The sequence below is a fragment of the Colius striatus genome, chromosome 4 (assembly GCF_028858725.1).
Source record: "Colius striatus isolate bColStr4 chromosome 4, bColStr4.1.hap1, whole genome shotgun sequence".
Lineage (NCBI taxonomy): Eukaryota > Metazoa > Chordata > Aves > Coliiformes > Coliidae > Colius > Colius striatus.
In genome coordinates, this window is record NC_084762.1 from 97,505,180 (window position 1) to 97,531,579 (window position 26,400).

The window sequence follows — 26,400 nt, forward strand, 5'->3', positions numbered from 1 at the left end:
AGGCGGGCCCGGCGTCGTTACTAGGTGCCGCCTGCCATCCTCGCCCGCCCATTGGCTGCCGCCGTGTCTGTCATCGCTTCCTCCCTTCTTATTGGCTGAAGGGCGGCGGCAGCGGGAAGTTCGATCTGAGCCCCAGACGCTGCGGTCCCTGCGCGGCTCCGGGAGGTCTCGGATCCCCCCAGGCCGGGGAACGGCCCCGCTCCGCACGCCATGGAGCGGCAGCGGGAGGTCAAGGCCCTGCTGAAGAGCTGGGAAGCGGCTTTTCTCCGGGAGCAGCGGAGGAAGCCCGGCCAGGTGCCCGCTGCGGGGGGCGGGGATGGGGAGGGGCGGCGGGGCAAAGTGGGTTTTTAATGGCGTTCTGAGGGGAAAGGTGGAGTTTTGAGAGGAAAAGTGAGGGGTTTTGTGAATTTCTGAGGAACAAGTGGGAATTGGGAGGAGCTTGGAGGGGAAAAGTGGGGTTTTGGTGGAGTGTTGAGGGGAAAAGTCGGGGTTTGGTGGACTTGTGAGATACAAGTGGGATTTGAGTGGAGCTCTGAGGGGAAAAGTGGGGGTTTTGTGGAGTGTTGAGAAGAAAAGGGGTTTTAGTGGAGTTGTGAGTGAAAAAGTGGCGATTTGGAGGATTTTTGAGGGTAAAGGTAAGTTTTTGGTGCGGTTCTGAGGGGAAAAATGGGTTTTGGCAGAGTTTTGAGGGCAACAGTGGGTTTTACTGGAGTTTTGAGGGGAAAAGTGGGGGTTTGGTGGAGTTTTGAGGGGAAAAGTGGTTTTTTGTGGGGTTCTGAGGGGAATAAAGGTTTTTGTAGAGCTTTAAGGAGAAAAGAGTGGGGTTGGTGGTCTGCTGAGGGGGAAAAGTGGAGATTTGTGGGGTTCTGAGGGGAAAAGTGCGGGCTTGGTGGAGTCTGGAGTGGAAAAGTGGAGGTTCGGTGGGGTTTTGAGGGCGAAAGTGGGTTTTTGATGGGGTTCTGAGGGAAAAAGTGGAGCTTTGGTGGAGTTTTCAGATGAAAAGTGGGGTTTTTTTGTGGAGTGTTGAGAAGAACAGTGGGTTTTACTGGAGTTTGGAGTGAAAAAGTGGGGGTTTTGTGGAGTGTTGAGGGAAAAAGGGGTTTTAGTGGAGTTCTGAGTGAAAAAGTGGCGATTTGGTCGATTTTTGAGGGTAAAAGTAGGTTTTTGATGTGGTTCTGAGGGGAAAAATGGGTTTTTGTGGACTTTTAAGGAGAAAAGAGTGGGGTTGGTTGTCTGGTGAGGGGGAACAGTGGAGATTGGTGGGGTTCTGAGGGGAAAAGTGCGGGCTTGGTGGAGTCTGGAGTTGAAAAGTGGAGGTTCGGTGGGGTTTTGAGGGCAAAAGTGGGTTTTTGATGGGGTTCTGAGGGGAAAGGTGGAGTTTTGAGAGGAAAAGTGAGGGGTTTTGTGAATTTCTGAGGAACAAGTGGGAATTTGGAGGAGCTTGGAGGGGAAAAGTAGGGGTTTGGCGGACTTCTGAGATACAAGTGGGATTTTGGTGGAGCTCTGAGGGGAAAAGTGGGGGGTTTTGTGGAGTGTTGAGAAGAAAAGGGATTTTAGTGGAGTTCTGAGTGAAAAAGTGTCGATTTGGAGGATTTTTGAGGGTAAAAGTAAGTTTTTGATGTGGTTCTGAGGGGAAAAATGGGTTTTGGCAGAGTTTTGAGGGCAACAGTGGGTTTTACCGGAGTTTTGAGGGGAAAAGTGGGGGTTTGGTGGAGGTTTGAGGAGAAAAGTGGTTTTTTGTGAGGTTCTGAGGGGAATAAAGGTTTTTGTAGAGTTTTCAGGAGAAAAGAGTGGGGTTGGTTGTCTGCTGAGGGGGAAAAGTGGAGATTTGTGGGGTTCTGAGGGGAAAAGTGGGGGTTTGGTGGAGTCTGGAGTGGAAAAGTGGAGGTTCGGTGGGGTTTTGAGGGTAAAAGTGGGTTTTTGATGGGGTTCTGAGGGGAAAAGTGGAGTTTTGAGAGGAAAAGTGGGGGGTTTGTGGACTTCTGAGGAACAAGTGGGAATTTGGAGGAGCTTGGATGGGGAAAAGTGGCATTTTGGTGGAGTGTTGAGGGGAAAAGTAGGGGTTTGGTGGACTTTTGAGGAACAAGTGGGGGTTTGGAGGAGCTTTGAGGGGAAAAGTGGGGGTTTTGGTAGAGCTTGGAGTGAAAAAGTGGGGGATTGGTGGGTTTTTGAGGGTAAAAGTGGGGTTTTGGTGGGGTTCTGAGGGGAAAATGGGTTTTTTGTAGAGTTTTAAGGAGAAAAGAGCGGGATTGGTGGTCTGCTGAGGGGGAACAGTGGAGATTGGTGGGGTTCTGAGGGGAAAAGTGCAGGCTTGGTAGAGTCTGGAGTGGAAAAGTGGAGGTTCGGTGGGGTTTTGAGGGCAAAAGTGGGTTTTTGATGGGGTTCTGAGGGGAAAAGTGGAGGTTTGGTGGAGTTTTCAGATGAAAAGTGGGGTTTTTTGTGGAGTGTTGAGAAGAACAGTGGGTTTTACTGGAGTTTGGAGTGAAAAAGTGGGGGTTTTGTGGAGTGTTGAGGGCGAAAGTGGGGGTTTTGTGGAGTGTTGAGAAGAAAAGGGGTTTTAGTGGAGTTTGAAGTGAAAAAGTGGGGATTTGATGAATTTTTGAGAGTAAAAGTAGGTTTTTGGTGTGGATCTGAGGTGAAAATGAGTTTTTGTGGGGTTTTAAGGGGAAAAGTAAGGTTCTGGTGGAGTGTTGAGGGCAAAAGTGGGGTTTTGGTGAGATTCTGAGAGGAAAGAATTGGGTTTTGATGGTGTTGTGGGGAGAAGGTGGGATTGTGGTGTAGTCTTGAGAGGAAAACTGGGTTTTGGCAGAGTTTTGAGGGCAAAAGTGGGGGATTTGTGGACTTCTGAGGAACAAGTGGGAATTAGGAGGAGCTTTGAGGGGGAAAGTGAAGTTTTGGTGGAGTGTTGAGGGAAAAAGTGGGGTTTTGGTGGAGCTTGGAGTGAAAATTGGAGGTTCAATGGGTTTTTGAGGGCGAAAGTGGATTTTTGATGGGATTCTGAGGGGGAAAATGGATTTTTTTGTGGAGTTTTAAGTGGAAAAGTGGAGGTTTGAGAAGAAAAGTGGGGATTTGGTGGACTTAAGAGGAACAAGTGGGATTTTGGAGGAGCTTTGAGGGGAAAAGTGGAGTTTTGGTGGGGTTTTTAGATTAAAAGTGTGGGTTTGGTGTATTTTTAAGGGCAAATGTGGGATTTTGTGGACTTTGGAGTGGTAAGGTGTGGGTTTGGTGGATATTTGGGGCAAAAGCGGGGTGTCTTGTGGTTCTGAGGGAAAAAGAGAGGGTTTGGTGGTCCACTGAAAGGAAAATGAGTTTTTGTGGAGTTTTAAGGGGAAAAGTGGGGTTTTGGTGGGGTTTTAAGATGAAAAATGCAGTTTTGGTGGAGTTTTCAGATGAAAAGTGGAGTTTTGGCTGTCCTCACGCCCCCCCAATCTCCGGGGTCCCCTTCAGCTGCCCACACGCCCCCCAATCCCTGAGGCCCCCCTCAGCTGCCCTCACCCCCCCCAATCCCTGGGATCCCCCTCAGCTGCCCTCACCCCCCCCAATCCCCGGGGTCCCCCTCAGCTGCCCTCACCCCCCCCAATCCCCGGGGTTCCCCTCAGCTGCCCTCACCCCCCCCCCAATCCCCGGGGTCCCCCTCAGCTGCCCTCACGCCCCCCAATCCCCGGGGTCCCCCTCAGCTGCCCTCACGCCCCCAATCCCCGGGGTCCCCCTCAGCTGCCCTCACCCCCCCCAATCCCCGGGGTTCCCCTCAGCTGCCCTCACCCCCCCCCCCATCCCCGGGGACCCCTCAGCTGCCCTCACGCCCCCAATTCCCGGGGACCCCTGAGCTGCCCTCACCCCCCCCAATCCCCGGGGACCCCTCAGCTGCCCTCACCCCCCACAATCCCCGGGGACCCCTCAGCTGCCCTCACGCCCCCCAGTCCCCGGGGACCCCTCAGCTCACCTCCCGCCCGCCGCCCCGCTCCCGCCGGGCCCCTCACGGCCGCTCTTCCAGGCATTGGCACTGCACCCCGGCACCGCCCCTCCGCCAATCAGAGCGAGAGTGTCACCACGGAAGGCGGGCCCGGCGTCGTTACTAGGTGCCGCCTGCCATCCTCGCCCGCCCATTGGCTGCCGCCGTGTCTGTCATCGCTTCCTCCCTTCTTATTGGCTGAAGGGCGGCGGCAGCGGGAAGTTCGATCTGAGCCCCAGACGCTGCGGTCCCTGCGCGGCTCCGGGAGGTCTCGGATCCCCCCAGGCCGGGGAACGGCCCCGCTCCGCACGCCATGGAGCGGCAGCGGGAGGTCAAGGCCCTGCTGAAGAGCTGGGAAGCGGCTTTTCTCCGGGAGCAGCGGAGGAAGCCCGGCCAGGTGCCCGCTGCGGGGGGCGGGGATGGGGAGGGGCGGCGGGGCAAAGTGGGTTTTTAATGGCGTTCTGAGGGGAAAGGTGGAGTTTTGAGAGGAAAAGTGAGGGGTTTTGTGAATTTCTGAGGAACAAGTGGGAATTGGGAGGAGCTTGGAGGGGAAAAGTGGGGTTTTGGTGGAGTGTTGAGGGGAAAAGTCGGGGTTTGGTGGACTTGTGAGATACAAGTGGGATTTGAGTGGAGCTCTGAGGGGAAAAGTGGGGGTTTTGTGGAGTGTTGAGAAGAAAAGGGGTTTTAGTGGAGTTGTGAGTGAAAAAGTGGCGATTTGGAGGATTTTTGAGGGTAAAGGTAAGTTTTTGGTGCGGTTCTGAGGGGAAAAATGGGTTTTGGCAGAGTTTTGAGGGCAACAGTGGGTTTTACTGGAGTTTTGAGGGGAAAAGTGGGGGTTTGGTGGAGTTTTGAGGGGAAAAGTGGTTTTTTGTGGGGTTCTGAGGGGAATAAAGGTTTTTGTAGAGCTTTAAGGAGAAAAGAGTGGGGTTGGTGGTCTGCTGAGGGGGAAAAGTGGAGATTTGTGGGGTTCTGAGGGGAAAAGTGCGGGCTTGGTGGAGTCTGGAGTGGAAAAGTGGAGGTTCGGTGGGGTTTTGAGGGCGAAAGTGGGTTTTTGATGGGGTTCTGAGGGAAAAAGTGGAGCTTTGGTGGAGTTTTCAGATGAAAAGTGGGGTTTTTTTGTGGAGTGTTGAGAAGAACAGTGGGTTTTACTGGAGTTTGGAGTGAAAAAGTGGGGGTTTTGTGGAGTGTTGAGGGAAAAAGGGGTTTTAGTGGAGTTCTGAGTGAAAAAGTGGCGATTTGGTAGATTTTTGAGTCTAAAGGTAAGTTTTTGGTGTGGTTCTTAGGGTAAAAATGGGTTTTGGCAGAGTTTTGAGGGCAAAAGTGGAGGGTTTGTGGACTTCTGAGGAACAAGTGGGAATTTGGAGGAGCTTTGAGGGGATAAATGAAGTTTTGGTGGAGTTTTCAGATGAAAAGTGGAGTTTTGGTGGAGTGTTGAGGGAAAAAGTGGGATTTTGGTAGAGCTTGGAGTGAAAAAGTGGGGGGTTGGTGGCTTTTTGAGAGTAAAAGTGGGGTTTTGGTGGGGTTCTGAGGGGAAAATGGGTTTTTTGTAGAGTTTTAAGGAGAATAGAGTGGGATTGGTTGTCTGCTGAGGGGAAACAGTGGAGATTGGTGGGGTTCTGAGGGGAAAAGTGCGGGCTTGGTGGAGTCTGGAGTGGAAAAGTGGAGGTTCGGTGGAGTTTTGAGGGCAAAAGTGGGTTTTTGATGGGGTTCTGAGGGGAAAAGTGGAGGTTTGGTGGAGTTTTCAGATGAAAAGTGGGGTTTTTTGTGGAGTGTTGAGAAGAACAGTGGGTTTTACTGGAGTTTGGAGTGAAAAAGTGGGGGTTTTGTGGAGTGTTGAGGGCGAAAGTGGGGGTTTTGTGGAGTGTTGAGAAGAAAAGGGGTTTTAGTGGAGTTTGAAGTGAAAAAGTGGGGATTTGATGAATTTTTGAGAGTAAAAGTAGGTTTTTGGTGTGGATCTGAGGTGAAAATGAGTTTTTGTGGGGTCTTAAGGGGAAAAGTAAGGTTCTGGTGGAGTGTTGAGGGCAAAAGTGGGGTTTTGGTGAGATTCTGAGAGGAAAGAATTGGGTTTTGATGGTGTTGTGGGGAGAAAGTGGGATTGTGGTGTAGTCTTGAGAGGAAAACTGGGTTTTGGCAGAGTTTTGAGGGCAAAAGTGGGGGATTTGTGGACTTCTGAGGAACAAGTGGGAATTAGGAGGAGCTTTGAGGGGGAAAGTGAAGTTTTGGTGGAGTGTTGAGGGGAAAAAGTGGGGTTTTGGTGGAGCTTGGAGTGAAAATTGGAGGTTCAATGGGTTTTTGAGGGCGAAAGTGGATTTTTGATGGGATTCTGAGAGGGAAAATGGATTTTTTTTGTGGAGTTTTAAGTGGAAAAGTGGAGGTTTGAGAAGAAAAGTGGGGATTTGGTGGAGTGTTGAGGGGAAAAGTGTGGTTTTAGTGGACCTTGGAGTGAAAAAGTGGAGATTTGGTGGGCTTTTGAGGGCAAAAGTGGGTTTTTTGTGGGAGTCTGAGGAGAAAAAGGGTTTTTTGTAGAGTTTTAAGGAGAAAAGAGGGGCGTTGGAGTTCTGTTGAGTTGGAAAAGATGGAGATTGGTGGGGTTCTGAGGCACCAGTGGGATTTTGGGGGAGCTTTGAGGGGAAAAGTGGAGTTTTGTTGGTGTTTTCAGATGACAAGTGTGGTTTTAGTGGAGTTTGGAGTGAAAAAGTGGGGGGTTGGTGGATATTTGAGGGCAAAAGTGGGTTTTTGATGGGGTTCTGAGGGGAAGATGGGTTTTTGTGGAGTGTTGAGGGGAAAAGTGGTGCTTTGGTGGGGTTCTGACGAAAAAGTTGGGCTTTGGTGTAGTTTTGAGGGGAAAAGTGAGCTTTTTGTGAGTTTTGAAGGGAAATGTTGGGGTTTGGTGGAGTTTTAAGGGGGAAAAAGTGGGATTTTGGTGGAGTTCTGAGGGGAAAATTGGGGAGGTGATTTGAGGGAAAAAAAAGTAGTGTTTTTGTGGTGGTGTTTGGACAAAAAGATAGAATATTGGGGTTTTGGTGGTGAAATCTCTGCCAGGAGGCTGCAGTGAGCTGGAGGTCGGTCTCTGCTCCCAGCTAGTGAGTGACGGGCCAAGAGGAAAGGGGCTCAGGGTGCCCCAGGGGAGGTTGAGGCTGGAGCTGAGGCAGAACTGTTTCCCTGAGAGGGGTGTCAGCCGCTGTGCCAGGCTGCCCAGGGAGCTGGGGGAGTGCCCAGCCCTGGAAGGACCCCAAAGCCCTGGAGCTGAGGTGCTGAGGGCTGTGGGTCAGTGGTGGCCGTGGCAGGGTGAGGGCTCAGGGCTGGGCTCCAGCAGCTCAAAGGGCTTTTCTAACCCAAATGATTCTGTGGTTTGCTCCCTGCAGCTGTGGCATCATCACAGATGCCAGTCCTGGGTCGCTCAGCACCATCTGCTGCCACGGCCTCCGCGGCCGCTACATCACCGTCACCATCCCGGGCCGGGAGGAGCAGTTCACTCTCTGTGAGGTCGAGGTCTACACTGTCCACCCCGAGCCATGAGGGGCTTTTAAGGGGGACAAGGTGAGGAGTTTCCCCCCTGGCACCAGGACCCTCTGACATCAGATGCCCCTGGAGGCTCCCTGTCGTCAGAACCACCCTAATAAACATCCCCACGGGGCCTCTTTGTGCATCACCATCCCCATCCCATAGGCTCCAGAGGACCATGGTATCACCATCCCCACCTTATGGGCTCCAGAGAACCATGGCATCCCCATCCCACAGGCTCCAGAGGACCATGGCATCACCATCCCCACCCCATGGGACCCATTGAACCATGGCATCACCATCCCTACCCCATGGGCTCCAGAGGACCATGGCATCACCATCCCGACCCCACGGGACCTCCAGCCTCTTTCCATCACCACCCTTGAGGCCCATGGGGTTCCACCATCCTCATCCCCACTCTGTGGCTCCCCAGGACCTGTGGTGGCCACCTCGGGGTGGGGGTTGCCGTGGGAGGTCACTCACTCGCCCGTGAAGCCTTTGGAGATGGAGTGGAAGGAGGTGAGTTCCACCGAGTCCAGGTAGGGCGGCCCCATCTCTGTCAGCACCTTCCTGAAGGAGTGGAAGGCCGAACCCTCAGCATACATGTTGTCCTGGTACACCTGGAGGAGGGGGGAAACTGGTGGGGTTACCTAGATGTTGGGGTCCACCTCACATACCCCCCGAGTCTGAGGGTCCCACTCACCTCGTCAGCCATGAGGAAGAGCCTCTCCTCGAAGGCGAATTTGATGACGTCCTCAATGCACTGACGGCTCTGGACCTGCCCTGGGAGGGGGGAGAAGGGGGGAGGTTGGCATAGTGGAGTGGGGGGGTCCAGTCCCACTCCCACCATGGGTTTGGGGGGCCCAGTCCTGCTCCTGATGGGTTTTGGGGGGCTCAATCCCTTTTCCTGATAGGTTTGGGGGCCCAGTCTTGCTCCCTATGGGTTTGGGGTATGGGCTCAGCCCCACTCCTGATGGGTTTTAGGGGAGTCAGTCTAGTTTCCCATGGGTATGGGGGGGCTTAGACCCCCTCTCCTGATAGGTTTGGGGGACCCAACCTGCCTCCCTATAGATTTGGGAGGAGAGTCATCCCCACTCCTGATGGGTTTGGGGGGGCTTAGCCCCTGCTCCTGATGGGTTTTGGGGCCTTCACCCCACTCCTAATGGATTTGAGGGGACTCAGTCCCACTTCCTATGGCTTTTGGAGGGTCTCAACCCAGTTCTTGGGTATGTTTTGGAGGTCTTAGTAGGACCAGTAAAGCACTGGGGGTCTCAGAAAGGGACTGGGAGGGCACTGGGAGCTCACAGCCCTGGTACCAGAAGTCCCATCCCAACCTCAGGGTCCCATCCCAGCCCCAGGGTCCTATCCCCAGGGTCCCATCCCAGTCCCAGGATCCCATCCCAGTCCCAGGATCCCATCCCAACCCTGATATCCCACCCCTGGGGTCCCATCCCACCCCTGGGGTCCCATCCCATCCCACCCCTGAAGTCCCATCCCTGGGGTCCCATCCCAACTTCAGGGTCCCATCCGACTCCTGGGGTCCCATCCCAGTCTCATCCCACCCCTGGAGTCCCATCCCAGTCCTATACCATCCGACCCCTGAGGTCCCACCCCTGGGATCCCATCCCAACCCTGGGGTCCCATCCAGTCCCACCCCATCCGACCCCTGGGGTCCCATCCAGTCCCTCCCCACCCCTGGGGTCCCATCCAGTCCCTCCCCACCCCTGGGGTTCCATCCCACCCCACACCTGGGGACCCACCCCACACCTGGGGTCCCATCCCATCCCACCTCTGGAGACTCATCCCACCCCTGGGGTCCCATCCCATCCCACCCCTGGGGTCCCAACCAGTCCCATCCCATCCCACCCCTGGGGCCCCATCCCATCCCACCCCTGGGGCCCCATCCCATCCCACCCCTGGGGCCCCATCCCACCCCTGGGCTCCCATCCCATCCTGTCCCATCCCATCCCACCCCTGGGGTCCCATCCCATCCCACCCCTGGGGACTCATCCCACCACTGGGGTCGCATGCCATCCCATCCCACCCCTGGGATCCCATCCAGTCCCATCCCAATCCTGGGGTCCCATCCCACCCCTGAACTCCAATCCTTGGGGTCCCATCCAAACCTCAGGGTCCCATCCCACCCCTGGGGTCCCACCCCTGTGGTCACATCCCACCCCTGGGGTCCCATCCCAGTGTCATCCCACCCCTGGAGTCCCATCCCAGTCCTATCCCATCCCACCCCTGAGGTCCCACCCCTGGGGTCCCATCCCAGCCCTGGGGTCCCGTCCCACCCCACCCCTGGGGTCCCATCCCACCCCTGGGGTCCCATCCCATCCCACCCTTGGGGACTCATCCCACCCCTGGGGTCCTATCCCATCCAATCCCACCCCTGGGTTCCCATGCCATCCCAACCCTGGGGTCCAATCCAGTACCATCCCATCCCATTCCATCCGACCCCTGGAGTCCCATTCCACCCCTACGGACCCATCCCACCCCTGGGGTCCCATCCCATCCCTGGGTTCCCATCCCATCCCACCCCTGGGGTCCCAACCAGTCCCATCCCATCCCAAACCTGGGGTCCCATCCCATCCCACCCCTCGGGCCCCATCCCACCCCTGAGGCCCCATCCCATCCCTAGGGTCCCGTCCCATCCCACCCCTGGGGACTCATCCCACCCCTGGGGTCCCATCCCATCCTGTCCCGTCCCATCCCACCCCTGGCGCCCCATCCCACCCCTGGGGCCCCATCCCATCCCACCCCTGGGGACTCATCCCAACCCTGGGGTCCTATCCCATCCAATCCCACCCCTGGGTTCCCATGCCATCCCAACCCTGGGGTCCAATCCAGTACCATCCCATTCCATCCGACCCCTGGAGTCCCATCCCACCCCTACGGACCCACCCCAACCCTGGGGTCCCATCCCACCCCACCCCTGGGGTCCCATCCCATCCCTGGGTTCCTATCCCATCCCACCCCTGGGACCTCATCCCACCCCTGGGGTCCCATCCCATCCTGTCCCATCCCATCCCACCCCTGGTGCCCCATCCCACCCCTGGCGCCCCATCCCACCCCTGGCGCCCCATCCCACCCCTGGGGCCCCATCCCACCCCTGGGGACTCATCCCAACCCTGGGGTCCCATCCAGTCCCATGCCATCCCACCCCTGGGGTCCCATCACATCTCATCCCACTCCTGGGGTCCCATCCCATCCCACCCCTGGGGACTCATCCCAGCCCTGGGGTCCCATCACATCCCATCCCACCCCTGGGGTCCCCTCCCATCCCACCCCTGGGGTCCCATCCCACCCCTGCGGTCCCATCCCATCCCATCCCTGAAGACTCATCCCACCCCTGGGGTCTCATCCCACCCCTGTGGTCCCATCCCACCCCTGGGGTCCCATCCCATCCCACCCCTGGGGACTCATCCCATCCCACCCCTGGGGTCTCAGCCAGTCCCATCCCATCCCATCCCACCCCTGGGGTCCCATCCCATCCCACCCCTGGGGTCCCATTCCATCCGACCCCTGGAGTCCCATTCCACCCCTACGGACCCATCCCACCCCTGGGGTCCCATCCCATCCCTGGGTTCCCATCCCATCCCACCCCTGGGGTCCCAACCAGTCCCATCCCATCCCAAACCTGGGGTCCCATCCCATCCCACCCCTCGGGCCCCATCCCACCCCTGAGGCCCCATCCCATCCCTAGGGTCCCGTCCCATCCCACCCCTGGGGTCCCATCCCACCCCTGGGGACTCATCCCACCCCTGGGGTCCCATCCCATCCTGTCCCGTCCCATCCCACCCCTGGCGCCCCATCCCACCCCTGGGGCCCCATCCCATCCCACCCCTGGGGACTCATCCCAACCCTGGGGTCCTATCCCATCCAATCCCACCCCTGGGTTCCCATGCCATCCCAACCCTGGGGTCCAATCCAGTACCATCCCATTCCATCCGACCCCTGGAGTCCCATCCCACCCCTACGGACCCATCCCAACCCTGGGGTCCCATCCCACCCCACCCCTGGGGTCCCATCCCACCCCTGGGGTCCCATCCCATCCCACCCCTGGGGTCCCATCCCACCCCTGGGAACTCATCCCACCCCTGGGGTCCCATCCCATCCTGTCCCATCCCATCCCACCCCTGGCGCCCCATCCCACCCCTGGCGCCCCATCCCACCCCTGGGGCCCCATCCCATCCCACCCCTGGGGACTCATCCCAACCCTGGGGTCCCATCCAGTCCCATGCCATCCCACCCCTGGGGTCCCATCACATCTCATCCCACTCCTGGGGTCCCATCCCATCCCACCCCTGGGGACTCATCCCAGCCCTGGGGTCCCATCACATCCCATCCCACCCCTAGGGTCCCCTCCCATCCCACCCCTGGGGTCCCCTCCCATCCCACCCCTGGGGTCCCATCCCACCCCTGCGGTCCCATCCCATCCCATCCCTGGGGTCTCATCCCACCCCTGGGGTCTCATCCCACCCCTGTGGTCCCATCCCATCCCACGGGTCCCATCCCACCCCTGGGGTCCCATCCCATCCCACCCCTGGGGACTCATCCCATCCCACCCCTGGGGTCCCAACCATCCGACCCCTGGAGTCCCATCCCACCCCTGGGGTCCCATCCCACCCCTGGGGTCCCATCCCATCCCTGGGTTCCCATCCCATCCCACCCCTGGGGTCCCATCCCATCCCACCCCTGGGGTCCCATCCCATCCCTGGGTTCCCATCCCATCCCACCCCTGGGGTCCCAACCAGTCCCGTCCCATCCCATCCCACCCCTGGTTTCCCATCCAGTCCCCTCCCATCCCACCCCTGGGGTCCCCTCCCATCCCACCCCTGGGGTCCCATCCCACCCCTGCGGTCCCATCCCATCCCATCCCTGAAGACTCATCCCACCCCTGGGGTCTCATCCCACCCCTGTGGTCCCATCCCATCCCACCCCTGGGGACTCATCCCATCCCACCCCTGGGGTCCCAGCCAGTCCCATCCCATCCCACCCCAGGGGTCCCATCCCACCCCAGGGGTCCCATCCCAACCCTGGGGTCCCATCCCATCCCAACCCTGGAGTCCCATCTCTGGGGTCCCATCCCAACCTCAGGGTCCCATCCCACCCCTGGGATTCCACCCCTGGGGTCCCATCCAAACCCTGGGGTCCCATCCAATCCCATTCCATCCCACCCCTGGGGTCCCATCCCACCCCTGGTGTCCCATCCCAACCCTGGGGTGCCATCCTATCCCACCCCTGGGGACTCATACCACCCCTGCGGTCCCATCCCATTCCATGCCATCCCACCCCTGGAGTCCCATCCAGTCCCATCCCACTCCTGGGGTACCATCCAGTCCCACCCCTGAGGTCCCATCCCATCCCATCTCATCCCACCCCTGGGGTCCCATCCCACCCCTGGGGTCCCATCCCACCCCTGAGGTCCCATCCCATCCCACCCCTGGGTACTCCTCCCACGCCTAGGGATCCATCCCACCCCTGGGGTTCCATCCCATCCCACCCCTGGTATCCCATCCAGTCTCATCCCACCCCTGTGGTCCCATCCCACCCCTGGGGTCCCATCCAGTCCCATCCCACCCCTGGGATCCCATTCCATCCCACCCCTGGGATCCCATTCCATCCCACCCCTGGGGTCCCATTCCATCCCACTCCTGGGGACTCATCCCACCCCTGGGGTCCCATCACATCCCACCCCTGGGGTCCCATCCCATCCCATCTCATCCCACCCATGGGGTCCCATCCCAACCCTGGGGTCCCATCTAGTCCTATGCCATCCCACCCCTGGGGTCCCATCCCAACCCTGGGGTCCCATCCCACCCCTGGGATCCCATGCCATCGATCCCATCCCACCCCTAGGGTCCCCTCCCATCCCACCCCTGGGGTCCCATCCCAACTCTGGGGTCCCATCCAATCCCATCCCATCCCACCCCTGGGGTCCCATCCCATCCCACGCCTGGGGTCTCATCCCACTCCTGGGGTCCCATCACATCCCATCCCACCCCTAGGATACCATCCCATCTCACCCCTGGGGTCCCATCCAGTCCCATCCCATCCCACCCCTGGGGTCCCATCCCATCCCACCCCTAGGGTCCCATCCCATCCCAACCCTGGGGTCCCAGCCAGTCCCATCCCATCCCATCTCACCCCTGGGGTCCCATCCCATCCCACCCCTGGGGCCCCATCCCATCCCACCCCTGGGGACTCATCCCAACCCTGGGGTCCCATCCAGTCCCATGCCATCCCACCCCTGGGGTCCCATCACATCTCATCCCACTCCTGGGGTCCCATCCCATCCCACCCCTGGGGACTCATCCCAGCCCTGGGGTCCCATCACATCCCATCCCACCCCTAGGGTCCCATCCCATCCCACCCCTGGTTTCCCATCCAGTCCCCTCCCATCCCACCCCTGGGGTCCCCTCCCATCCCACCCCTGGGGTCCCATCCCACCCCTGCGGTCCCATCCCATCCCATCCCTGAAGACTCATCCCACCCCTGGGGTCTCATCCCACCCCTGTGGTCCCATCCCATCCCACCCCTGGGGACTCATCCCATCCCACCCGTGGTTTCCCATCCAGTCCCCTCCCATCCCACCCCTGGGGTCCCCTCCCATCCCACCCCTGGGGTCCCATCCCACCCCTGCGGTCCCATCCCATCCCATCCCTGAAGACTCATCCCACCCCTAGGGTCCCATCCCATCCCAACCCTGGGGTCCCAGCCAGTCCCATCCCATCCCATCTCACCCCTGGGGTCCCATCCCATCCCAACCCTGGGGTCCCAGCCAGTCCCATCCCATCCCACCCCTGAGGTTCCATCCCACCCCTGGGGTCCCATCCCATCCCTTCCCATCCCACCACTGGGGATTCATCCCACCTCTGGGGTCCCATCCCAACCCTGGGGTCCCATCCAGTCCCATCCCATCCCATCCCATCCCACCCCTGGGGTCCCATCCCACCCCTGGGGTCCCATCCAGTCCCATCCCACCCCTGGGGACTCATCCCATCCCACCCCTGGGTTCCCACCACATCCCATCCCACCGCTAGGGTCCCATCCAGTCCCATCCCATCCCACCCCTGGTGTCCCATCCCATCCCACCCCTGGGGTCCCATCCCATCCCAACCCTGGAGACCCATCCCACCCCTGAAGTCCTATCCCTGGGGTCACATCCCAACCTCAGGGTCCCATCCCACCCCTGGGGTCGCATCCCAACCCTGGGGTCCCATCCCAGTCTCATCCCACCCCTGGATTCCCATCCCAGTCCTATCCCATCCCACTCCTGAGGTCCCACCCCTGGGGTCCCATCCCACCCCTGAGGTCCCATCCCACCCCTGGGGTCCCATCCCATCCCAACCCTGGGTCCCACCCCTGGGGTCCCTTCCGACCCCTGGGGTCCCATCCCAACCCTGAAGTCCCATCCCTGGGGTCCCATCCCAACCTCAGGGTCCCATCCTACCCCTGGGGTCCCATCCCATCCCAACCCTGGGGTCCCATCCCACCCCATGGGGTCCCATCCCATCCCAACCCTGGGTCCCACCCCTGGGGTCCCTTCCCACCCCTGGGGTCCCATCCCAATCCTGGAGTCCCATCCCACCCCTGGGGTCCCACCCCTGAGGTCCCATCCCACCCCTGGGGTCCCATCCAGTCCCATCCCACCCCTGGGATCCCATTCCATCCCACCCCTGGGGACTCATCCCACCCCTGGGGTCCCATCACATCCCATCCCACCCCTGGGGTCCCATCCCATCCCAACCCTGGGGTCCCAGCCAGTCCCATCCCATCCCATCTCACCCCTGGGGTCCCATCCCATCCCAACCCTGGGGTCCCATCCAGTCCCATCCCATCCCACCCCTGAGGTCCTATCCCATTCCTTCCCATCCCACCTCTGGGGTCCCATCCCACATCTGGGGTCCCATCCCAACCCTGGGGTCCCATCCAGTCCCATCCAATCCCATCCCATTCCACCCCTGGCGTCCCATCCCATCCCACCCCTGGGGTCCCATCCCACCCCTGGGGACTCATCCCATCCCACCCCTGGGGTCCCATCACATCCCATCCCACCCCTAGGGTCCCATCCAGTCCCATGCCATCACACCCCTGGTGTCCCATCCCATCCCACCCCTGGGGTCCCATCCCATCCCAACCCTGGAGACCCATCCCACCCCTGAAGTCCTATCCCTGGGGTCCCATCCAACCCCTGGGGTCCCATGCCATCACACCCCTGGTGTCCCATCCCATCCCACCCCTGGGGTCCCATCCCAACCCTGGAGACCCATCCCACCCCTGAAGTCCTATCCCTGGGGTCCCATCCAACCTCTGGGGTCCCATCCCATCTCTGGGGTCCCGTCCCAGCCCTTGGTGCCTCAGGGTACCGGTGGGGTTGCCAGGGTTGATGATGCACAGCACCCGTGTGCAGCAGTGCCGGCGGCCCTCGGCCAGCGCCCGCCGCAGCTCACTCAGCGCCAGTGCCCAGCACCGTTCGTCGTCCAGGTAGTAGCCGAGCTGCACGGCCCCCAGCTCGGCGATGGTGGCCGAGTACAGCGGGTACTGCAGGATGGGCATCAGCACCCGCGTGCGAGAGGGCGCCCAGCCCGTCACCAGCAGCTTCAGGATTGTCTGAGGGCATTGGCATGGCATGATGGAGGGCGACGGGGGGCTGCGGACACGATGGGGGGGGACACGAGGATGGTGAGGGGAGAAGGGGGTGGTGACGGGAGAAGGGGGTGGTGACGGGAGAAGGGGGTGGTGAAGGGCACAGTGTGAGCACAGGGATGGTGATGGTACACGGGGGGGGTGAGGGGACATGTGGCTGGTGAGGGGATACGGGGGTGGTGAGGGGATACGGGGGTGGTGAGGGGACACGGGGGTGGTGAGGGGACGCGGGGGGGGTGAGGGGACACGGGCGGGTCAGGGTACAAGGGGTTGGTGAGGGGACATTGGGCAGGTGAGGGGACACGGGGGTCGTGAGGGGTCACGGGGCTGGTGAGGGGACACGGGTGGGGTGAGGGGACACGGGGATGGTGAGGGGAGAAGGGGAGGTTGAGGGGAAAAGGGGGTGGTGAGGGGACATGGGGCAGGTGAGGGGCCACGGGGCTGGTGAGGGGACACTGGGATGGTGAGGGGACAAGGGAGTGGTGAGGGGAGAACGGTATGGTGAATGGACACGGGGATGGTGAGGGGACAAGGGGATGGTGACGGGTACAGTGTGGGCACAGGGATGGTGAGGGGAGATGGCGAGGGGAGATGGGGATGGTGAGGGGAGATGGGGATGACGAGGGGACATGGGACTGGTGAGGGGACACAGCGGGTGGTGAGGGGAGATGGGGATGGTGAGGGGACAAGGGGGTGCTGAGGGGACAAGGGGGTGGTGACGGGGCGCGGGGCAGGTGCGGGGACACGGGGGTGGTGATGGGACACGGGGATGGTGAGGGGACATGGTATGGGCACAGGGATGGTGTGGGACACTGTACATGGACAATGAGGGGTCATTGTGTGGGCACAGGGATGGTGTGGAGCACGGTGTGGGCACAGGGATGGTGTGGAGCACGGTGTGGGCACAGGGATGGTGTGGGACACTGTTTGTACATGGACAATGAGGGGACATTGTGTGGGCATAGGGACGGTGAGGGACATGGTGTCGGCACAGGGATGTTATGGGACATGGTGTGGGCACATTGATAGTGAGGGGACACAGTGTGGGCATAGGTAAGGTGGGGGGACACGGTGTGGGCACAGGGACAATGAGGGGACACGGTGTGGGTACAGGGATGGTGAGGGGACATGGTGTCGGGGCTCAGGGATGGTGGGGGACACAGTGTGGGCACAGGGATTGGGAGGGGCACAGTGTGGTCATAGGGATGGTGTGGGACATGGTGTGGGTACAGGGATGGTGAGGGGACATAGTGTGGGCACAGGGATGGTGTGGGACATGGTGTGGGCACAGGGATGGTGTGGGACACGATGTGGTCACAAGGATGGTGTGGGATACGGTGCGGGCACAGGGATGGTGAGGGCACACTGTGGGCACAGGGACAATGAGGGGACACGCTGTGGGCACAGGGATGGTGTGAGACGCAGTGTGGGCACAGGGATGGTGAGGGGCACAGTATGCGCACAGGGAAAATAAGGGGAGGCAATGTGGGCACAGGGATGGTGAGGGGACATGATGTGGGCACAGGAACAATGAGGGTCCCATCCCAGTCTCATCCCACCCCTGGAGTCCCATCCCAGTCCTATCCCATCCCACCCCTGAGGTCCCACCCCTGGGGTCCTATCCCATCCCAACCCTGGGGTCCGATCCAGTCCCATCCCATCCCATTCCATCCCACCCCTGGGGTCCCATCCCACCCCTAGGGACCCATCCCACCCCTAGGGACCCATCCCAGCCCTGGGGTCGCATCCAGTCCCATCCCACCACTGGGGTCCCATCCCACCCCTGGGGACTCATCCCACCCCTGGGGTCCCATTCCATCCCATCCCACCCCTGGGGTCCCATCCCACCCCTGAGGTCCCATCCCACCCCTGAGGTCCCATCCCATCCCACCCCTGAAGACTCATCCCACCCCTGGGTTCCCATCCCATCCCACCATACCACTGCGGTCCCATCCCATCGCACCCCTGGGGACTCATCCCACCCCTGGGTTCCCATCCCATGCCAACCCTGGGGTCCCATCCAGTCCCATCCCATCCCACCCTTGGGGTCCTATCCCATCCCACCCCTGTGGTCGCATCCCACCCTTGGGGTCCCATCCTAGTCTCATCCCACCCCTGGAGTCCCATCCCAGTCTTATACCATCCCATTCCATCCCATCCCAACCCTGGGGTCCCATCCCATCCCACCCCTGGGATCCCACCCCTGGGGTATCATCCCATCCCACCCCTGGGGTATCATCCCATCCCACCCCTGGGGTCCCATCCAGTCCCATCCCACCCCTGGGATCCCATTCCATCCCTCCCCTGGAATTCCATCCCACTCCTGGGGTCCCATCCCATCCCTGAAGACTCATTCCACCCCTGGGGTCCCATCCCATCCCAACTCTGGGGTCCCATCCAGTCCCATCCCATCCCAGCCCACCCTTAGAGTCCCATCCCATCCCATCCCTGAAGTCCCATCCCTGGGGTCCCATCCCAACCCTGGGATCCCATCCCATCCCACCCCTGGGGACCCATCCAGTCCCATCCCACTCCTGGGGTCCCATCCCATCCCACCCCTGGGGACTCATCCCACCCCCGGAGTCCCATCTCATCCCATCCCATCCCACCCCTGGGGTCCCATCCCACCCCTGGGGTCCCATCCCACCTTTGAAGTCAAGTCCCTGGGGTACCATTCCAACCTCAGGGTCCCATCCCACCCTTGGGGTCCCACCCCTGGGGTCGCATCCCACGCCTGGGGTCCCATCCCAGTCTCATCCCACCCCTGGAGTCCCATCCCAGTCCTATCCCGTCCCACCGCTAAGGTCCCATCCCAACCCTAGGGTCCCATCCAGTCCCATCCCATCCCATCCCACCCCTGGGGTGCCATCCCATCCCACCCCTGGGGTCCCATCCCACCCCTGTGATCCCATCCCATCCCACCCCTGGGGACCCATCCCAACCCTGGGGTCCAATCCAGTCCCATCCCACCCCTGGGGTCCCATCCCATCCCACCCCTGGGGTCCCATTCCATTCCACCCCTGAAGACTCATCCCACCCCTGGGGTGCCATCCCATCCCACCCCTGCGGTCCCATCCCACCCCTGGGGTCCCATCCCATCACCCCCTGAGGACTCATCCCACCCCTGGGGTCCCGTCCCATCCCACCCCTGGGGTCCCATCCCATCCCACCCCTGGGGTCGAATCCCAGTCTCATCCCACCCCTGGAGTCCCATCCCAGTCCTATCCCATCCCACCCCTGAGGTCCCACCCCTAAGGTCCCATCCCAACCCTAGGGTCCCATCCAGTCCCATCCCATCCCATTCCATCCCACCCCTGGGGTCCCATCCCATCCCACCCCTGGGTACCCATCCCACACCTGGGTTCCCATCCCATCCCATCCCACCCCTGGGGACCCATCCCAACCCTGGGGTCTAATCCAGTCCCATCCCACCCCTGGGGTCCCATCCCAACCCTGGGGTCCCATCCAGTCGCATCCCATCCCACCCCTGGGGTCCCATCCCACCCCTGGGGTCCCATCCCATCACCCCCTGAGGACTCATCCCACCCCTGGGGTCCCATCCCATCCAACCCTGGTGTCCCATCCAGTCCCATCCCAGCCCTAAGGTCCCATCCCACCCTCAGGGTCCCATCCCATGCCACCCCTGTGGTCCCATCGCACCCCTGTGGTCCCATCGCACCCCTGTGGTCCCATCCCACCCCTGGGATCCCATTCCATCCCACCCCTGGAGTCCCATCCCACTCCTGGGGTCCCATCCCACCCCTGAACACTCATCCCACCCCTGGGGTCCCATCCCATCCCATCCCTGGGGTCCTATCCCATCCCACCCCTGGGGTCCCATCCAATCCTATCCCATCCCACCCCTGGGGTCCCATCCTATCCCATCCCACCCCTGAAGTCCCATCCCTGGGGTCCGATGCCAACCTCAGGGTCCCATCCCAACCCTGGGGTCCCATCCCAACCCTGGGGTCCCATCCCATCCCACCCCTGGGAACTCATCCCACCCCTGGGGTCCCATCCCAACCCATCCAATCCCATCCCACCTCTTGGGACCCATCCTTCCCACCCCTGGGGTCCCATCCAGTTCTATCCCATTCCACCCCTGGGGTCCCATCGCATTCCACCCCTGGGGTCCCATCCCATTCCAACCCTGGTGTCCCATCCAGTACCATCCCATCCCATCCCATCCCATCCCTGGGGTCCTATCCCATCCCACCCCTGGAGTCCCGACTCATCCTACCCCTGGAGTCCCATCTCATCCCATCCCATCCCACCCCTGGGGTCCCATCCCAACCCTGGGGTCCTATCCAGTCCCATCCAATCCCAACCCTGGGGTCCCATCCCATCCCATCCCACCCCTGGAGTCCCATCTCATCCCATCCCATCCCACCCCTGGAGTCCCATCCCATCCCAACACTGGGGTCCTATCCAGTCCCATCCCATCCCCCCCCTGGGGTCCCGTCCCACCCCTGGGGTCCCATCCCAGCCCTTGGTGCCGCAGGGTACCGGTGGGGTTGCCAGGGTTGATGATGCACAGCACCCGTGGGCAGCAGTGCCGGCGGCCCTCGGCCAGCGCCCGCCACAGCTCACTCAGCGCCAGTGCCCAGCACCGTTCGTCGTCCAGGTAGTAGCCGAGCTGCACGGCCCCCAGCTCGGCGATGGTGGCCGAGTACAGCGGGTACTGCAGGATGGGCATCAGCACCCGCGTGCGAGAGGGCGCCCAGCCCGTCACCAGCAGCTTCAGGATTGTCTGAGGGCATTGGCATGGCATGATGGAGGGCGACGGGGGGCTACGGACACGATGGGGGGGGGACACGGGGATGGTGACGGGAAAAGGGGGTGGTGAGATGACACGGGGGGGGTGAGGGGACATGGGCTGGTGAGGGGACACAGGGATGGTGAGGGGAGAAGGGGAGGGTGAGGGTACAAGGGGGTGGTGAGTGGACATGGGGCAGGTGAGGGGACATGGGGCAGGTGAGGGGACGGGGGCGTGAGGGCACATGGGGGTGGTGAGGGGAGAAGGGGATGGTGGGGGGAGAAGGGGATGGTGAGGGGACACGGGGCTGGTGAGGGGAGAAGGGGATGGTGAGGGGACACGGGGCTGGTGAGGGGAAAAGGGGATGGTGAGGGGCACGGTGTGGGCACAGGGATGGTGGGGGAGAAGGGGATGGTGAGGGTACACGGGGGTGGTGAGGGGACACAGGGATGGTGAGGGGACAAGGGTCTGGTGAGGGGACACGGGGGTGGTGAGGGGAGAACGGGCTGGTGAGGGTAGAAGGTGCTGGTGACGGGAGAAGGGGGTGGTGAGGGGCACAGTGTGAGCACAGGGATGGTGAGGGTACACGGGGGGGGGTGAGGGGACATGCGGCTGGTGAGGGGATACGGGGGTGGTGAGGGGACACGGGGGTGGTGAGGGGAAAAGGGGATGGTGAGGGGACATGGGGGGGGTGAGGGGACATGGGGGGGTGAGGGGAGAAGGGGATGGTGAGGGTAGATGGGGATGATGAAGGGAGAAGGGGAGGTTTAGGGGAAAAGGGGGTGGTGAGGGGACATGGGGCAGGTGAGGGGCCACGGGAGTGGTGAGGGGACAAGGGGGTGGTGAGGGGAGAACGGTATGGTGAGAGGACAAGGGGATGGTGACGGGTACAGTGTGGGCACAGGGATAGTGAGGGGAGATGGGGATGGTGAGGGGAGATGGGGATGGCGAGGGGACATGGGAGTGGTGAGGGGACACAGCGGGTGGTGAGGGGACATGGGGCACAGGGATGGTGTGGGAAATGGTGTGGGCACAGGGACGGTGAGGGCACAAAGTGTGGGCACAGGAATTGTGGGGGGACACGGTGTGGGCAGAGGGATTGTGAGGGTACACTGTGTGGGCACAAGGATGGTGTGGGCACAGGGACAATGAGGGGACATGGTGTGGGCACAGCGATGGTGGGGTCTCGGTGTCGGCACAGGGACAATTAGGGGACACGGTGTGGGTATAGGGATGGTGTGGGTCACGGTGTGGGCACAGGGATGGTGTGAGACATGGTGTGGGCACGGATAGTGAAGGGACATGGTGTCAGGAAAGGGACGGTGTGGGGACACAGTTTGGGCACAGGGATGGTGTGGGACATGGTGTGGGCACAGGGATGGTGGGGGCACGGTGTGGGCACAGGGACAATGAGGGGACATAGTGTGGACACAGGGATGGTGAGGGAACATGGTGTGGGCATAATGATGGTGTGGGACTCGCTGTGGGCACAGTGATGGTGAGGGCACGGTGTGGGCACAGGGACAATGAGGGGAAACGGTGTGGGCACAGGGATGGTGAGGGAACATGGTGTGGGCATTATGATGGTGTGGGACTCGCTGTGGGCACAGTGATGGTGAGGGCACGGTGTGGGCACAGGGACAATGAGGGGAAACGGTGTGGGCACAGGGATTGTGTGGGGCATGGTGTGGGCACAGGGATGGTGAGGGGCACAGTGTGGGCACAGGGATGGTGAGGGTACACGGGGGGGGTGAGGGGACATGGGGGAGTTGAGGGGACAAGAGGGGGGTGAGGGGACACGGGTGTGGTGAGGGGAGAAGGGGGTGGTGAGGGGAGAAGGGGATGGTAAGGGGACACGGGGGTGGTTAGGGGACACGGGGATGGTGAGGGGACACGGGGGGGGTTAGGGGACTTGGGGTTGTGAGGGGAAAAGGGGTTGGTGAGGGGACACGGGGGGTTTAGGGGACACGGGGGTCGTGAGGGGACATGGGGGTCGTGAGGGGAGAAGGGGGTGGTGAGGGGACACGGGGGGGGTAAGGGGACACGGGGGGGGTGAAGGGACATGGGAGTGGTGAGGGGACATGGGGGTGGTGAGGGGAGAAGGGCTTGTTGAGCGGACACGGGGATGGTGAGGGGATAAGGGGGATGGTGAGTGCAGAAGGGGAGGGTGAGGGGACAAGGGGGTGGTGAGGGGACATTGGGCAGGTGAGGGAATACGGGGGTGGTGAGGGGAAAAGGGGATGGTCAGTGGACACGGGGGTGATGAGGGGACACCTGGGAGAGGAGGGGACACGGGGATGGTGAGGGGACATGGGGATGGTGAGGGGAGAAGGGCGTGGTGAAGAGAAAAGGGGTTGGTGATGGGACATGGGGCTGGTCAGGGAAAAGGGGGGTGGTGAGGGGACAAGGGGATGGTGAGAGGACATGGGGGTGGTGAGGGGATAAGGGCATGTTGAGGGGACACGGGGATGGTGAGGGGACACGGGGGTGGTGAGGGGAGAAGGGGATGGTGAAGGGAGTGGGCACAGGGATGGTGTGGAACACGGTGTGGGCACAGGAATGGTGAGGGGACATGGTGTGGGGGCACAGGGATGGTGAGGGGAAACTGTGGGTATAGGGATGGTGAGGGGACACAGTGTGGGCACAGGGATGATGTGGGACATGGTGTGGGCACAGGGATGGTGAGGAGACACAGTGTGGGTACAGGTATAGTGTGGGACTTGGTGTGGGGTCACAGGGACGACGGGGGGACACGGTGTGGGCACAGGGATGGTGAGGGCACGGTGTGAGCACAGGGACAATGGGGAGACATGGTGTGGGCACAGGGATGGTGAGGGCACAGTGTGGGCACAGGGATGGTGAGGGGACACGCTGTGGGCACACGGATGGTGTGGGACACGGTGTGGACACAGGGATCATGTGGGGACACAGTGTGAGCACAGGAATGATGGGGGGACACGGTGTGGGCACAGGGATTGTGTGGGACACGATGTGGGCACAGGGACAATGAGGGGACACGGTGTGGGCACAAGGATGGTGAGGGGATATGGTGTGGGGGCACAGGGATGGTGGGGGGACACAGTGTGGGCACAGGGATTGTGAGGGGACATGTTGTGTGCATAGGGATGGTGTGGGACACGGAGTGGGCACAGGGATGGTGTGGGACATGGTGTGAGCACAGGGACAATGGGGAGACATGGTGTGGGCACAGGGATGGTGAGGGCACAGTGTGGGCACAGGGATGGTGAGGGCACGGTGTGGGCACAGGGATGGTGAGGGCACGGTGTGGGCACAGGGACAATGTGTGGACACGCTGTGGGCACACGGATGGTGTGGGACACGGTGTGGGCACAGGGATCATGTGGGGACACAGTTGTGAGCACAGGAATGATGGGGGGACACGGTGTGGGCACAGGGATTGTGTGGGACACAATGTGGGCACAGGGACAATGAGGGGACACGGTGTGGGCACAAGGATGGTGAGGGGATATGGTGTGGGGGCACAGGGATGGTGGGGGGACACAGTGTGGGCACAGGGATGGTGAGGTGACATGGTGTGCTACAGGAACAATGAGGGGACACGCTGTGGGCACATGAATGGTGACGGGACACAGTGTGGGCACAGGGAATGTGAGGGGACATGGTGTGGGCATAGGGATGGTGTGGGACACGGAGTGGGCACAGGGATGGTGTGGGACATGGTGTGGGCACAGGGATGGTGTGGGGGCACAGGGATGGTGGGGGGCTACAGTGGGGGCACAGGGATGGTGTGGGACATGGTGTGGGCACAGTGACAATGAGGGGACATGGTCTGGGAATAGGGATGGTGTGGGCCACGGAGTGGGCACAGAGATGGTGTGGGACATGGTGTGGGCACAGGGATGATGAGGGGACATGGTGTGGGCCCAGGGACAATGAGGGGACACGCTGTGGGCATAAGGATGTTGTGGTACACAGCGTGGGCACAGGGATGGTGAGGGGACACAGTGTGGGCACAGGGATGGTGTGGGACATGGTGTTGGCACAGGGATGCTTGGGGGACACGGTGTGGGCACAGGGATAGTAGGGGGACACAGTGTGGGCACAGGGATGGTGAGGGCACGGTGTGGGCCCGGGGACAATGAGGGGACATGGTGTGGTCACAGGGATGGTGAGGGCATGGTGTGGGCCCAGGGACAATGAGGGGACATGGTGTGGTCACAGGGATGGTGAGGGGACACGGTGTGGGCAAAGGGATGGTGAGGGCACATGGTGTGGGCACAGGGATAGTAGGGGGACACAGTGTCGGCACAGGGATGGTGAGGGCACGGTGTGGGCCCGGGGACAATGAGGGGACATGGTGTGGTCACAGGGATGGTGAGGGCATGGTGTGGGCCCAGGGACAATGAGGGGACATGGTGTGGTCACAGGGATGGTGAGGGCACATGGTGTGGGCACAGGGATAGTAGGGGGACACAGTGTCGGCACAGGGATGGTGAGGGCACGGTGTCGGCACAGGGACAATGAGGGGACACGGTGTGGGCACAGGGATGGTGTGGGACATGGTGTGGGCACAGGGACGTTGTGGGGACATGGTGTGGGCACAGGGATGGTGAGGGACACAGCGTGGGCACAGGGATGGTGTGGGACAAGGTGTGGGCACAGGGACGGTGTGGGGACACGGTGTGGGCACAGGGATGGTGAGGGACACGGTGTGGGCACAGGGATGGTGGGGGGACACGGTGTGGGCACAGGGACAATGAGGGGACACGGTGTGGGCATAAGGATGTTGTGGGACACGGTGTGGGTACAGGGACGGTGTGGGGACATGGTGTGGGCACAGGGATGGTGAGGGACACAGCGTGGGCACAGGGATGGTGTGGGACAAGGTGTGGGCACAGGGACGGTGTGGGGACATGGTGTGGGCACAGGGATGGTGGGGGGACACGGTGTGGGCACCGGGACAGGAGGTGGTGGTGACTATCGTACCTTTTCCCTCTTTGTCTCCCTCTCATTCTTTTCTTTGCTTCTCCCACTTTCTATTGTTGATTGTTGTGGGGAAAATAAAGTAATTCAGCACTCGACTCCCCAACCAACTTGTCAGGAGCTTACAGTAAACAATTTGCTTTGTGACCAGAGACATTTTTGAGAAGGGATTCTCGCAGGCCCTAATTCTGTTCTGTCATTCTATCCTATTTGGGACATAGCTCCACTGCAACACAGGTGGTACAGACTAAAAGCACGGAAACTAAAGCATGTTATGCAGGGGGAGTTGAAAAGAATTACTTAAACTATAGACAAGGGTGCGAAGTGTTGCAATAGACAAATCTCTCAGTTTATTTTATATATAAAGGGCACGGGGCCTCAGAGCAGACTCACCGCTGGCATTTCTGCCGGACGTAAAGGCACAACCATTTGCCATCTCCTTTGTGCCTCGGGCCACGTTTCCAGCTGCCGGGCTCGGGGTGAGCGCCTGCGGTTGGGTCTGGGCGAGAGGGTGAAGTGCTGCGGCGCTGAAGCCCCGGCCTTCTGTTCCCAAAGAACGGAACCCGGGCTG

At 61.0% G+C, this 26,400-nt stretch overlaps 1 protein-coding gene across 1 annotated transcript in view; it reads right to left on the reverse strand.

Annotated features, from left to right (window-relative positions):
- Positions 1–26,400, reverse strand: part of LOC133625384 (leucine-rich repeat-containing protein 14-like) — a 31,874-nt gene that overhangs the window by 3,504 nt on the left and 1,970 nt on the right. Inside the window, 4 exon segments of the mRNA XM_061995909.1 lie at positions 7,391–7,475; positions 7,940–8,076; positions 8,160–8,239; positions 26,223–26,372. Of these exon segments, the coding sequence (XP_061851893.1) occupies positions 7,391–7,475; positions 7,940–8,076; positions 8,160–8,239; positions 26,223–26,372 (452 nt within the window).